Raw genomic sequence first — 14,417 nt, 5'->3', positions numbered from 1 at the left:
GATATTAACGGACGTTAATACTGTGGAACCATGGGACGTGTACCAGAAAATTATAATTCCGTAATATACGTCATGGAGATATGGTGTACGATGCAGGTTAACGCAGATAATAACATTGCGAGACCGAGTTTTAAACGAAAAAACTATTATCTTCCTGAGCCCACGGTTTAAAATAAGATCGAGCTTAAAATAATAAATACACCGTGTAAGACATCTGGCGTATAATATGGTGTACACCCCCGATCCCGCAGGTATGACTATAATGTACGTATGTACAATGTGTACGAAGTCGTTGGAAGCTTTATGGTCGCTTCAACTTCCGCTATGTAGCGTTCCCTCGAAGCTCAAACTTCTCTCAACATTAGGACCACAGTGTATTCCGAGAAAGCTTGGGGATTATTTGGTCCGGTCTCAAGATATTGACCGAAATTTTTGTTCCACGCTAATTCGTTGTTCCTGTTTAATAATACGATAAATAAAAAAAGAGGAGAGGCGGTAGATAACTGAAAAAACAAAAAAAATGCCAAATAAATCGGTTCATCTTCCAACTATTCCAGGTTCCAAATATCGGCGAGAAATATGCAATAAACGGCGAAATTTAACGCAAAGCAAATTCGTGGGTAGTCGCTGTAAATTCACGAAGCAGGGAGAGAAACGCGTCGTAACAACTCAAGGCTCGAATAAATAAATATTGAGCTGTAAAGTATAAAGTTAAGACTTGAAATAGTAGCGAGCGCGGGGCGTGTGGCTGCCTCCTGGTATCTGTTCGTGTTGGTGATTCGTGTTTTACGGTTATGACTCGCGCCCAAAACACATGGCCACATGGCCCACTACTGCACCATGCAGTTCCGGTCCATGGATCATTTCCTACAGTTTTTTTTTTTTCTCTCCATTTTTTTCTTATTCCCCTTAATCCTTTCGTCATTTTCTCACTTTCATCCGCTATTTCACGTATAACAGTTTGACATTTTTTTCTTTTACCCGTGCTTGGAAAGATTTCATAAAGTTTTAAGGAATTATAGTAAAAAAATAAATTCTTGATAAAAGTTTATTATCCATAAGAGATGAGCTACATACATATATATTTATAAGTACATATTTACTTGGGTTACACAAGTCACGTTCTGTACGGACGTATTTATATTTCGTTTGTGAAGTGTGTAAAATGGTTGTTTTTTTTTTTTTTTCTTCTGTCTTTTCTTTCTTTCAATTTTCTATTGCAATATCGCGTTTAATTATACATGGTAGAGGTTGTCATACAGGTACTTAATACGGCTAATATACAGTATAATCGTGTAATATACCATTTAATTATCGTAATTATATCAATCAATGTAAATTTATGTAACAACGGAAGTGGGCGAATGCAGGAATCCCTGGACGTGTCGACGGACCTAGACCTTCTGGAAAAGTGCTCGAAGCTCGCGACCGAGACGCGGCGAAGGTGCGAAAGGAAGACGGCGTCCAAGACGCGGCGCGAAAGGTGGAGAACGCTGCTCCATGTCGTCCTGATTCCCGCCCTGGTCGCCGACCAGCGAATTGAACCCGTAATTCTCGCCCAATTCCCTTCCCAATCTCGGTGTGAAGACCTGCAGAGCGTGACGTTTTCCTCCTGAGAAAATACAAAGTACAGCGGGAACTCGTATCACGCATCGCAACCGATCGGTTAAAGGGCGAGCGCAAGTTCACCTGGGATGGAAACCAAGGCCCAGGGCGCACCGTTTATCACGTCGGCTATGGCGTTCGTCTCCTCCGGATCCATCTCCAGCCTCTCGTCGGATCTTCGCCTGCGGCCGAGACGCGGCCCGAACCACATTGAGCCAGCAGCACCGTTCAGGGGACTTCGCTTTGCGCAGCTGGTTCCCGAGCACATGCTGTTCTCTTCCGGCAATCGGCCGCCATTTAATTCGGTTTCCCTGGTGTCTGGAAAATTTTTACCGAGGTAGGTACGTTACACGGCTTGCGAATTGCGGCAAATCAATATACGGAATTAGTGGCTTGACAGTGGGGAGAATTTTTTTCCGAATTAGCAACGTCGTCGCAGAGACTGATATCCGTGGCTAAGAAGGTACTAAAATTTAAAAGAAAAAACACGCGACTCTTGGTTCATTTTAGTGATAATAGGTGTAGGGATTGAAATTTTTATATCGCTGTACGGTAAAATTCATTCGGTAAAGCAGTTGCGAAGACCGCGTCTTTTATTTTGTTAAAAAAAAAAAACATTTAGCATTCAAAAATTCTTGTATACAACCTTCAAGCGAGTCTACTAAATTACTTGAAATTTTCACAGTGACTTTATGATACTGAAATATTGCGGAGTGATCTTTTTCAATTACAAATCGTTATAATTAAATATTCTCCTTCTTGTGGGGAATCTCTTTTCGTGTCATCGGATGGAAGTTTTGTTTCAAATCAACGTCAATTAACACGAGGTTTTATTTACTTTATACAGGTCTCAAGCTCCTCGACGATTCGCATGGTTTAAAATCACCCAAAATTCTAGAGCAGAGCATCAAATCCTTGTAAAAGATTTGAAATCCGTTACCTATGGATGTCTCATTGTCAAATCAATACCTGCAACTATCTGTACGATTCACTGCCTTAGCGAGTTGCATCAATAGCCGTCCATTTGAAGAAGGAAATAACTATGCAAAGTTCAACTAAGTCCAAAAGTCACAGGTTTTCAACAAGGAGCTTAATTGCTTGATCAGGCTGAAATTGAATCGCCACACGATTTAACATCGTTAAACAAGATTGGAGTTACATTTCGTTAACAATGAGAACGACTCCGCGCCCTCAAGTACAAATCTCGAAGCCGAGCCTGTAATTCTCGTAAGAATGATTTTCACTGCAAGAAATGATGCATGTGCAACATGTAATAAGGTTGCAAATGCGTGTAAGAGTGTCGTCGACTTGGGACTTACCGTATTCGGCCGTGACGCAGGTGACGAGGAGAGCAATGCTCGTACAGACAGAGAAATGCTTGGTGAAGAGGATCATGCTGCTGTACACTGGATTGAACCTCTTAGTCGAGTGGTGTTCGGTAAAACGAAATCCTCAGGTTATATAGGAGGCGCAATCCCACGGGGAGGATGGCCGAGGCGCCGCTCACGGGGGCAGGAAAACCACCCCGCTGACAACACCCTTCCCCCTACATCGACAATCTCGACTCAATGGTAATTTGTCTCCATTTGATCGGGACTCCGCGTCGCCCATACGGAATTAGACGCACCGAGTTTAGAACGAACCTGTCCGATAATACACCTTCGCATCACCATTCACGGACCACTCGATACCGACGAGCTGTTTTCCCCCGATACTAATCATTTTTAAAGTCAAATCGAGAGGCTTGCTTCTTCTCCTCATTTCATAAACTAGCATTGTTTACCTTTTACACCGTACATCGCCGCGTAGCTGATAGTCAGAGGGTGAAAGGTGACTCGGCGAATCTGTGAATGTAAACTAACGTAAGTGTTTGTGACTCTGCTCCGAAACGCGTAGAATTTCATCAATAACACCGGGTTTCATTTACCGCTGATCCTTCTCGGCATCCGTTTGTACGTTGGCTTGTCTCAGAGCCCATTCATTCTACAATTCTAATCGTAACAGTTGAACGAGTGTGTGGTGCGAGTGTGTAGACAATGACGAGGTTTCGTATTAGAATCGAGGTTGCATCGAGAGCTTTTCAACTTTTATCAACAATTTTGCGCAGTAAGGCAGAACGAACCGTTTGAAATTCACAGTGCATAGTGTTGAATGTGAACTACGAGGGAACAGAGCGTTGTAGCAAGACAGGAAGTGGATTTCTCAACATTCGGTGAGTTGTACAGACATTTTATACACACGCATTTTGTATGCTCTGTGAAAATGATCACCGTACCGACTTTCGATCGTCAGAAAATCGTATCTATTGCGTTTTTGCAACTTTCAAAGGAGGAACAAAATACACCTGAAAATGGGATTGTGCTTGGGAGACGGGGGATAACGGAAACAATTGAAAGTCGGCGACGTGGATTTCTCGACGTATTCGCGTACCCCATACGGCGTAACGAATGAACAGATTTAACGTCGAGCTTCGCGCGAGGCGTCGAATTTATGCGTAACGCTTTCCCCGGCTATCAGTCGCGGGTTAAACTTGTCAATTATCCAATTCAATCTGAGGATCAACCAATCAACCCCTTACGCTATAAATACCCTTTCGATTCTCCTCGCTTGACCATTGGGTCTTGGCAGCTCGCGGAGTAACGACGCGACGAGCGAGCTTTTTCAATACAATTCTTAAACTTTGGTCGAAGCTTCGTGCACGACTCATGTTTTTTTTTACTCACGGTATTATTGTCTCTGCGTCATAAATTTATCGAAAATTCACTCTTAATTGTTTAATAACATGTAATTAACTTTGATGATAATCGTGGAAGACTGTTATGAGGATCAAGTTTGTAAAATAGTCGCCACAAAACGTAACCAAAAAATTACGTTGTATCGACTATTTCGACTACTCGTTTAGGAGATGCTGTAAATATGTTTAAAAAAAAAAAAATACAAAAAATAAAAACCAATGAGCAAATTGCTTTATGCGATGGCAAAATTATTTTCCTGCATATTAGTCACGGTATTAACGTCAGACTGACGTGAGTTGGATTTCCCATGCAGACGGAATAAGGGATGCTGAATGTATGTCGTTATTTTGATTCGTGGGCGTAGCCCAGGGTAGGAATAAGAAGACAACCGGTATGCCGATGCAAGTGAAAATAAATGGAGATTAACGCTTTTACCAATTACGGGATGAACTTGTAGACAAGTATAGAAGCGTGAGACACGAATTCCCACCTTCGGTATTTCGGCCGGGCATCAAAAGATCCCAGGTACCGCCCGCCGATGAAAAACTACCCCTAATTACGCGAGCAATTAAAATAACGGGAACGCGTATCCAGCGTGGAATAATCAGTATAAGGGTGGCGGTAACCCGACGACAGGAAAAACGTCACTTCTTTATCTAATAATAGCGTGCCTCGCATAGTGTCGCCCGTTTGGAATGCAGATTTATATCTCAACCCGGTATTTGAACCTCGAAGTTGAGGGTGCAGGGGTGGCCGCGATGGGATGAAGAAAAATTTCCGTCTTTTTTTCGGCCTCGAGTCTTCGATTCGAATCGTTGATGAAAACGAAAGTGCAAGGGAACAGTGAAACCGCCGTAATAATTCTCATACACTCGGAACGCCTTTTTTAACGTTCACATTTATTTCACACACATACGCTATGTAATAATGTATACATACACATGACGCTGTTTACGCAATAAATATCAAAATAGCCATAAATGAATAATAATTGTGGAAAATAAGTTAAATAATTCTATAAATATGTATATATTATCCGCGAATATTATCACTTTTTACCGCTCAACTCTTTGCTTAAAAATTTATTAACCGTAGAGCTCCAAGTCCACGATGATATTCGGCGGGTTTCGTGCGAATTCTAGTGCCTGTATAACACATTGGTGTAAGACTTAATTGCCACTAAAGATAGATAGCTAACAATGTACATATGCGGGTGAATTTTAGTCACTAGATATTTATTGCTATCGGCATATACTACCGTATATGCAGCAGTTATACTTCAAACCAGGCGTGCCCTGGCTCTGCTTGTCGATAAAAATAACTTATAATACTTGCATAATTATATGTAATATGTATCTGCGTGTATTATATTATAACTTTACACATATTACGTAGTATTTGAAAATTAACAAAGAACGAAGAAAAATGAACTGGTGATTCCACCTTTTCCGACTCGGCACCTTCGAGAATGCATTTCATATATATATTTTTTTTTTTTAATTATTCTCGATGGTGATTTGTTGCTCATGCGACCGATTTTGTTTCATTATTTGGCATTTCAACAAACAGCATCGTCGAATTTTTCCTTCGATAATGTCTAACGTATTGCAATAAAATGCCAAAATATATTTAGCTTCCTAATTATTTTAACTCAGAACCGCGTGATTCCAATTCTTATTGAATAATCGTCCGGCGAGCTGATTTTTGTTATTTCAATTTTGCGAAAGTTTATTATTTTTATTCGAGCAAGATTAAATTCTATTCCGTATCAGAATTCTGCAAAAGTTCAACTAGCGAGAAATGTTCATCACGAGAAGGAGGAAGATATCAATATTTATTATAACGATAGAGATTTTTTTTTATTGCATTAAGCTTGGAAATAGCTGTATATTTGTTACTTTATACTGTAAACGATCACGAAGCTGTATAAAAGTTTATTAGAAACCGATAAATTAAACCTGAATAAATATGCTATCAATATTTGTGTATCGATAATATAGTTTTAGTATGCGACATGGTAATAAATACTGGCTTCACCATACAGTAATAAATTGTCCTCTCAGTGTTGAGCCAAAATATAATCGAAGAAATAGAATTCAGATAAAAATTTAGTTGAAGAAACGATGGAAATTAAAACATTACGTAACCCGCGGTAAAAAGTTTCGTCAAACAGTTTCAGGTGAAAAGTCTGTTTGTTGAATTTACAAAAAGCGAGCTACATATGTTTATTGCTTTTTTTAAAAGCTAAATTATCGGCACACTAAAAATTTTCATGCATGCAAATTTCCGATTCGCGTTAATTAAAACCTACAGCTGCCGTCAGCGGTGAGTCGATGAATCATTTGAGCAAAACTATACACTAAATCATGACTTGGAACGTTGCGAGACTTTTGGCGCCGTAATTACGACTCGGAGATATCGAATTTACCAGAACCCGCGCGTAATTGATGTCTCGTTGAAAAAGTGAAGAAGAAAAAGTGACTCACAGGATTTAAACCTCGCGGTATCGGGTGTCTTGCATCACCATAAACTCTGTCCCCTTCGTTAATAGTAATATTTCAAAACAGAAAGTACGCTTTACTATCGTAATAAGCAACGATTTCACGACCAATTTCAACTTGATATCTGCACACTTTTCAAATTGATGCACAGTGAAACGGACCTGCTTGAACATCCGTCCGCTCACTTTACGAGCTTTTCTTTAATCTTCAAACCAATCGTTTGTTTTAGTTGATTTCGAGCTCGTTTTTCCGCGGTGTCTATTTTTCCCAAGCGACGCTTGCGTCGAGATACCCGCGGAAAAAGGGATTCCCTGGACCACCTAACGTTGATTCGTAATTTATGTCGCACTCGCGCTCGCCAGAGATATTTATGAAGGAAAATTCAATGACAAATGTTTCCCCGTATAATTCAACCAGCTGCCCGCGATTTTTTTTACCACGCCGCGGTACAGTGCATTATAATTTTTCCGGACGATTCGAGTGGAAGGATCGATGGAAAATAAAAAATTATTGAACCAGCCGGGTGAAGGTGAAATTTATGTATCTTCCTCCGTGAAACGCGACCTCATTGCAAAAGCTGTTCGTTTTTCAAAACTTTAGACAAGTAATAAAAATTCCTACGTCGCGTCGTGACGTTGTTAAAAATCCTGGGTACAACGAAATTATAGCAAATCTTAGGACGATTGAAACTGCTCGTAAAAGTTGAAATATACAGTCAAATTCCACGACGACTTATAAAAAATCGTAGGCACTATGATTTTGTTGGGAATATTTTTTTTACGGTAGGTATATCGATTGAGGTCGAATTAGCTGATCTTTTTTCCGAAATTCTGCAGGGTAGAAAATTACTGACGAAATATATATGAAGTTGAAGAAAACAATTATTCTTCGAAGTGATGCTTCCGAACGAAGACAAACTTAAGAAAAAAATATGAATCAGCTTCGTGGTCGTGCTTATTGATTTTAAATGATCGTTCGTTTCTCGTGAGAACGATTTATCTTCTCCAAAAAATGGCACTCTTAGAACCGAGGCGAAAGCGTGAATGCTCTCTCATTTTTGTGACATGTCCGCACTTATCTATCACGCCACCTTGTTTGTCACATACCCAGTTCGTATAAAGTAGGATGAATCTCAGGCTGTTCGTGGTAATTAGGCTATAATCCCGGAGGCTGTTCTTGCTTTAATTCCAAGGCCCAGACGTGCTGAGGCCATCCCGTTCTTCCTTTCGTACGCCTCGTTTCCTCAACAGGTTCTTGAGATATCGCTTCCTGACTTTGATCAACCTGCAACGAGACGCATACTTTGAACTGATATTTATACGATTGGCATTTTTTTCGTTTACTCGTGTTTCAGCGTTTGACGACGAAAATAATTAATGACTTAATTTAACCCTTACGCTGCACACCTCCTGTGTATAACACTGGTGTCACACCGGGGTCGCTGGAGACCCCGCGTCACAAATCAATAAGTAAAAAACGGTGATATCGATTCAGATAACTTGAAAAAATGTAGGGACACTCTTTAACTATTACATTTCAAGAAAAATTAACTATGTTTAGCGTAATGAAATTTTAAAAATGAAAACAATTCCTTGGACAAAGAAATACCGGGAAATCGATTAGTTGACTCAAAAAATCATGACTCGTTGAATTTTCAATATTTCCAGCTGAGAACTGATTGAGTAACTCTCGAGACACAGGGATTTAAAAAAAAAAAAAACATGGAGATAATGCGCGATGAAAAATACATATTTATATGAGTGAGTGAAGTTGAATTTTTGGAGAGAGAATGAATTAACGATTTTTACGATATTTCATTATTTCTCAAGCATCATATCAAACTGTTTTGGATGTTTTTCGTGTGGAATTTACAGTGAACACGCATCGGGGTCATTTTGACCTCGGTGTGCAGCGTAAGGGTTAACCGTGATGAAAAGTAATTTCTCTAAAAATTAGCTTCTAATATATATATATTGAAGTCAGAAGACCTACGATTACAAAAAATTCTATGATATGAAAGGATTTTGACGACATTCCGAGAGTTTCGCAGCAATTTGAATTTACAAAACGCTTTCTAAGAATAGTGGGAGTTTTTTTTTGTTGGTATTTTACGAAACAAACAAACAATTATATATGTATAATTATTTATACATCCCCTTATTTAAGGGCCGTAAAATTTTTCATTGGGACGCCCCCCTGATCTGTTCCAAATCATTGAAAAAATAAACTCAGTGCAAAGTTTCAAGCATCTACCTCAACTGGAACACGTGCCTCTAAGCTCCGAAAGATTTAAATATAAAATACATGTGGTTTTGAAATTTTTAGGGTTTGTTCCTATCATTATAAGCAATAACTCTGCTAAGTTTCAAATCGGTCCCTTGATTTATACCTCGATTTATACCAAATTCATACAAAAGGTAATAACTGGTTATAACATGTATTTTACATTAAAAATTATCGGGGCTTAGAGGCACGTGTTCCATTTGTCGTAGAGGCTTGAAAATTTACACTTATTTTATTTTTTCAATGATTTGGAACAAATCTGGGGGGCGTCCGAATGAAAATTTTTCCAACACCCAAACAGGCACCACTATAATACATATATATATATATACATATATATAATAATGAAAAATGTGAAAAGAAGCGTCTAGCTGAAACAACGTCGGTTTGCGCTATTTATAAATTCGTTAAACACTATCTAAAGGGTGTGGATAAAGTATATAGCGCGAGATATGCAACGCTAAAATAATATACTATATAAGGTAGTAATAAAGACGCCACATGCATTGAGTGGTTTTTCAGTGAGATCTAAGTGCGCGACTTCAATACTTATCAAAGCAAACAAACGGTTGGTTCATACTTTTTTTCCATATAGCTTAAACACGTATTTGAAATAAGTGTCGAGCTTCTCGTAGAGCCCAAGACGAATCAAGCCTCACAGCTGCCTCCGTTCGCTTCAACCTTACACTCCGTTCCCACGTTTTAATTTGAATATACGCACACGTCCATTTTCCGACTTTTTTCCTTCTTCCTATCAGGATCATCATTTATTTTTTACCATCTAATGTCTACGCGAATGATTCTCAGCTGATTGGCACGCTGTGTTGATATGTACGTTTATTTTACTCTGTTCATACGTACAGTTTGTATTTTCGAACATTCTTCGAAGAGGGATCTTATCTTTTGAATCAGTCTTACTGCGTCGTATAATTGTTTTGCATTTGGAGCATTATTGAGCTGCTTCATATTCTTGAATGCAAAAATCGTTGCGTCCTCAACAGAGAAAACCACCCACGTTCCGAATGTTGGCAAAATTAATTGGATATACTTTATACACGTCTGCTTATACATGCGGTCACGTGCAACGGGGTGAAATAACAGACGTGAAAAATATTTCAATAGGGATGTATGCTACTTCCGCCGTGCGTTGGTGGCCTCTAACGACGTTTTAAGAGTAGCGTTGAACAGACCCCGCGGTATACCCTAATTTAACAACTCGAAATGACTGTACCGAATAATCAGTGTAATTTTCAAGCTGTCAGCAAACCAGCTACCATTTTCTTTCTTTTTTTTCACCCTTGTTTGACCGACGTTCATGGTCCGACTATTATCCTCTCTTCCGTTATTACCTACTTTGTAAAAGCGTACATAAACGATTTCGAGCGAACGGTGTTCATTTTTTTCTCTCCCGTCAGAGAACATCATTGAAAAAGATCAAACCGGACGTGAAACGTAAAATTAAGACAATTGACATCGTAGGTACGTATAGCGGGAATTGATTTGGCAATGATGCGAATTCATAAAACTGAAACATATCGCTGCAGCAATTAATTATAGAATTTATACTACCCAGCACATGGACAAATTTACGAAAGCTTTCACGAACCTAACGTGTACTTATGTACCATGAATAACTGCTCCGCTTTCTTCTGCCAAGCTGCGGTCATAGATCAGACGATGTCTTTTCAATCAGAGCAATTATGGCGCTGGAGATGGCTAGTGATTCTGGACCGAGATATCGGTACAGTCATTGTGCGATACGTTGAGATCGGTCAAAAGATAAGGGATAATTGTATTTGATTAGAAAACAAGATAAGATGATATTCCGGTAGTGAGTGACTCCGGCGTTCCGAATTTCGCGACATATTGCGATTTTAGGGGACATGCTGCGGTCCCAAGGGATGGAGATATTACCCTGCACCAATGAAGAGTAATCAAGAGTGCTTTTATCCATCTCTCTTCTCGTCCCTGCACGGTGTAGGGTGTTAATTGAATTATCACCTACTCGACGTTGACTTATTTCTCATGGAAGGTTCGCGGACAATACAAGAGGTACAAAAAGAAACAATTTCAACCCGGTCGTTTGACTGCGACTCAAACAATTCCCAACAATAGTACTGCATGCTCAACATTCGGAACAGCGCATAGCTCTATAAACTTGGGTCACGTGATACGAAACTTCAACATCCCATTGAAATTTAGGTCAATGAATTGGACCCAATCTGAATCCGATTTCAGTATTCATCTATCATAAGTGGTGTACTGCAGGAAGTGCCAATATAGTTTTAAAACGATTCAAAGAAAAAATTGTGCTTCATTGGGTTAAATTTTTTGAATCCTGACTCGAGGAAAAATTTGATACTTAGAGATTACGATGCACCATCGAAAGATCTACTCAGTGAATGAATTGTGTAGTCCAGTCAGCGCGCAGGGTGATCCGCACTTTAGTTGTCTCGACCTGGTTCCACTTACCTCGCATCGCTTCTTCTCGCAATATCACTCGTACTAATTCCAATTTCAAATTTTACAGTTCAACTCACCCCGGATTGCTTGGACCGCCTGCTGCCGGGTACGAGTTCCGCCCTGAAGGTGGCCGGAGGTTCGTCGCTGTCCAGGACCGCTGTGAGGTAGCCGATGTAGGAGCAAGCGAGCCTCAGAGTTTTGATCTTGGACAATTTGGTGTCGGCCGGGACGTTGGGAATGCAATCTCTGAGGTCGGCGAAAGCGTTGTTTATACTCTGCGTGCGTCGTCTCTCCTTTTTGTTGGCAGTGTTCCTCCTCTTGACCGGTCTCACCGGGTTCCCGAGGCTGAAGGACGAACCCTGACCCGCCGATGTTGAGCAGGGCGCGTAGTCCTCCCGGATTTGACCATCGACGACCTGGTCGTGGTACCCGACGCCGTAATGATTGTGCGAGGCTACGACGTGGCTCTGGTTGTGATAGGTGTGGAGGTGAAACGCCGCCGGAGGATCCGTTATCCCGAGCTCCTCCAGGCACGGTGGAGTGTCCGAAGTGCCCGGACTTCCGGAGCCGGAACTGCCCCCGGATATTCCCGTCGCGTCCATCGGACTCCAGTAAGAACTATCGGGAACGGCGTGACAGTCCATGGCCGGAACAACGGCGCTTCCACCTGCAACGGATCAGCCCAGGGTGTCTTTCTACGAGTCGAAGAATCGTGAGGATCGGGCCCGATCGAAGAGGGTTGGAGAATCGACCCTCGGACCTCGCATCTTTACGCTATCGCAACGGGGTTTCAACGTCGTTCGAACGGCTGATTTACAACGCCTTGTGTCGTGCAACTCTTACCGAGGTTAAACTCCGACTGGGATGATGATCGTGGCGATGTGCGAGCCGAACGTCGCTATCATGCGAAGTAAGTATGCTATACCCTACGCGTATGTATGCGGGATGGACGAGCTGATGAAGATTGGTGAGTAGGTAGGTTTAGTCAGGCCTCGACGTACGGGAGAACCGTATCTACTTCTGGCCTAAGAATAACGCTACGAAGGTGCTGGAAATCTAGCGTGTTTATACCACTACCCCGTGCAGCGAGGAAACGATAGGTGTTCTGGCCTCCGTCACTCCGAGAGTTTACAAAGCTCACCGTGCGGCTAGATATCCTACGGTAGGTATTCCGGCTGCTTTAACACCCTCGAGTTGCCTCGTGACGCGTGCCCGCGATACTAGGGGAACCGACTTTTTCTTCGTTCCGTACCTACTTCGATTGCTGGTACAAGGAGAACGCGTCGCGAGTTCACAGCCGTAACCGCTGCTCATTTTTATTTATTTGTATATTTTTTTGTTTTGTTTCTTTTCCAGTATTTCCATTTTTTGCCTCGCCGCGATGTAAACGAAAATTTTCAACGCTATGTGGATTACGCGATAATTCGGAATGTTAAACCTCGTTCCGACACGAGTCCACGTTCCGCGATGTCAAGTGTGAGGTATGAATTATTATTTCATGTTTTGGCGGGGAAATTGGGCTAATGACTTTCGCAAAACTTCCTTTTACTCGAATGAAAATATGTGCAGATTATCGATTTGCAAATTATTATAATATTTTCTAAACTTTATTGCAAATGTACTGTACATTCTTGTTGACGTTTGAACATCCTTCTTCTTGCTATATAATTCGCAATTCGAGCATGAAGTAAAGTTTTCATTTGACTGAAGTTCATTTGAACTGCTCTTGGCACGCGATGCACAAAATTTTGAGAACGGTATTCGACTCGACGTTTTTACGCTTATGTTAGTTACAATATCCCCAAACACTTAGCATCGATTCACCGTACTGTAAAAAAAATTATTCTGAATATCTGAACGTTCATCAAAGTTTAATAGATTTATTATCGTGAACTTTCTACGCAACGCTACCTTCAGATAACTTCGTTAATTGACCGTTATGACATTATATACACGATCTTAGGCACGTATCAGGTTCAAAATCTCTTCAATTAGTTTGAATAACGCTGCTACGAATAATTTGATATCACTGTTAGGGTTTGCCTTCGTAAATTCCGACAAAACTTGGCATGAAATTTCTTGCTTCTATCCTGTACGTCATTGAGAACCGAGATATGCTTTTTTCGAATTACCCTGAAGATCGGCACCTCCCAGATTCAAGTATATTACCATCACCTTTTCTAAAACGACATTGCTAATTTATGAAAAACCAAATCATCTGCGATTTTTCATCAAAGTTGAAATTTGTTTTTCGGATATAAAAGAATCCGGGATATCGATGACAGGGTGGGGAAAAAAACCTGAACTCTCGCAATCCAACTTATCGCTTTTTACTAACCTTGGCGATGCGCAGGTACGGTATAAGCGTTTGGTTGAAAACACTGATTATGGGCGTAATAATTATCGAGCTGGTTAACGTATCCGTCCAACATGGCAGCCATTATGGTACACGCCTTTGTTCAAGAACGATCAATTACCCGGCGGCACTTGCGGGTGTCTAAAAGCGGTGCACACTGTAAAGTCACCGCAAATTCGACAGTCGTAGAGAAAAACTGTTCGACAACGAGTACAATGGGTTCAAGTTGACCGACGGTTCTTGACCGCTGTTGCAAAGCCCAATTTATCTTCCGCTGGTCTTCCCCGACTAATGGATTCGCATATTTTGACACTTTTAACCGGAACACACACTAATCGCGCCTTTGGCGACTTGCCCGCTCGACGAGCGACGGTGACGGAAAATTAACGATACTTTAACGATTCTACTGTACCGTCGTATGCACATACGCCCGATGGCCGGAATGACAAATGAATATCCTCCGGCCGCGACCAT

General features: G+C 41.0%; 2 protein-coding genes across 3 annotated transcripts; both read right to left on the bottom strand.

Moving 5' to 3' along the window:
• Positions 1 to 1,114: 1,114 nt before the first annotated feature.
• Positions 1,115 to 3,174, bottom strand: LOC107226308 (PBAN-type neuropeptides). The gene is made up of 3 exons (XM_015667082.2): positions 2,925 to 3,174; positions 1,690 to 1,923; positions 1,115 to 1,612 (listed from the first exon to the last, which is right to left on the bottom strand). Exons 1-3 carry the CDS (start codon positions 2,998 to 3,000, stop codon positions 1,395 to 1,397), a joined length of 528 nt encoding a protein of 175 aa, XP_015522568.1. The 5' UTR covers positions 3,001 to 3,174; the 3' UTR covers positions 1,115 to 1,394.
• Positions 3,175 to 3,330: 156 nt separating this feature from the next.
• Positions 3,331 to 14,417, bottom strand: LOC107226310 (heart- and neural crest derivatives-expressed protein 2-like). Of its 2 annotated transcripts, XM_046743406.1 has the most exons (4): positions 13,926 to 14,417; positions 11,665 to 12,254; positions 7,948 to 8,125; positions 3,331 to 3,449 (listed from the first exon to the last, which is right to left on the bottom strand). In XM_046743406.1, the coding sequence occupies exons 1-3, from the start codon at positions 14,026 to 14,028 to the stop codon at positions 7,997 to 7,999; spliced, it is 822 nt and encodes a 273-aa protein (XP_046599362.1). In that variant the 5' UTR covers positions 14,029 to 14,417; the 3' UTR covers positions 3,331 to 3,449; positions 7,948 to 7,996. The 2 variants fall into 2 exon arrangements, with proteins under 2 accessions (XP_046599362.1, XP_015522570.1); XM_015667084.2 differs by lacking the exon at positions 3,331 to 3,449 and having other exon boundaries at positions 5,231 to 8,125.

The sequence above is a fragment of the Neodiprion lecontei genome, chromosome 6 (genome assembly GCF_021901455.1).
Source record: "Neodiprion lecontei isolate iyNeoLeco1 chromosome 6, iyNeoLeco1.1, whole genome shotgun sequence".
In the NCBI taxonomy this organism is placed as follows: domain Eukaryota; kingdom Metazoa; phylum Arthropoda; class Insecta; order Hymenoptera; family Diprionidae; genus Neodiprion; species Neodiprion lecontei.
Note: the sequence above shows the minus strand (reverse complement) of the source record. Positions and strands in the feature narration are given on the sequence as shown.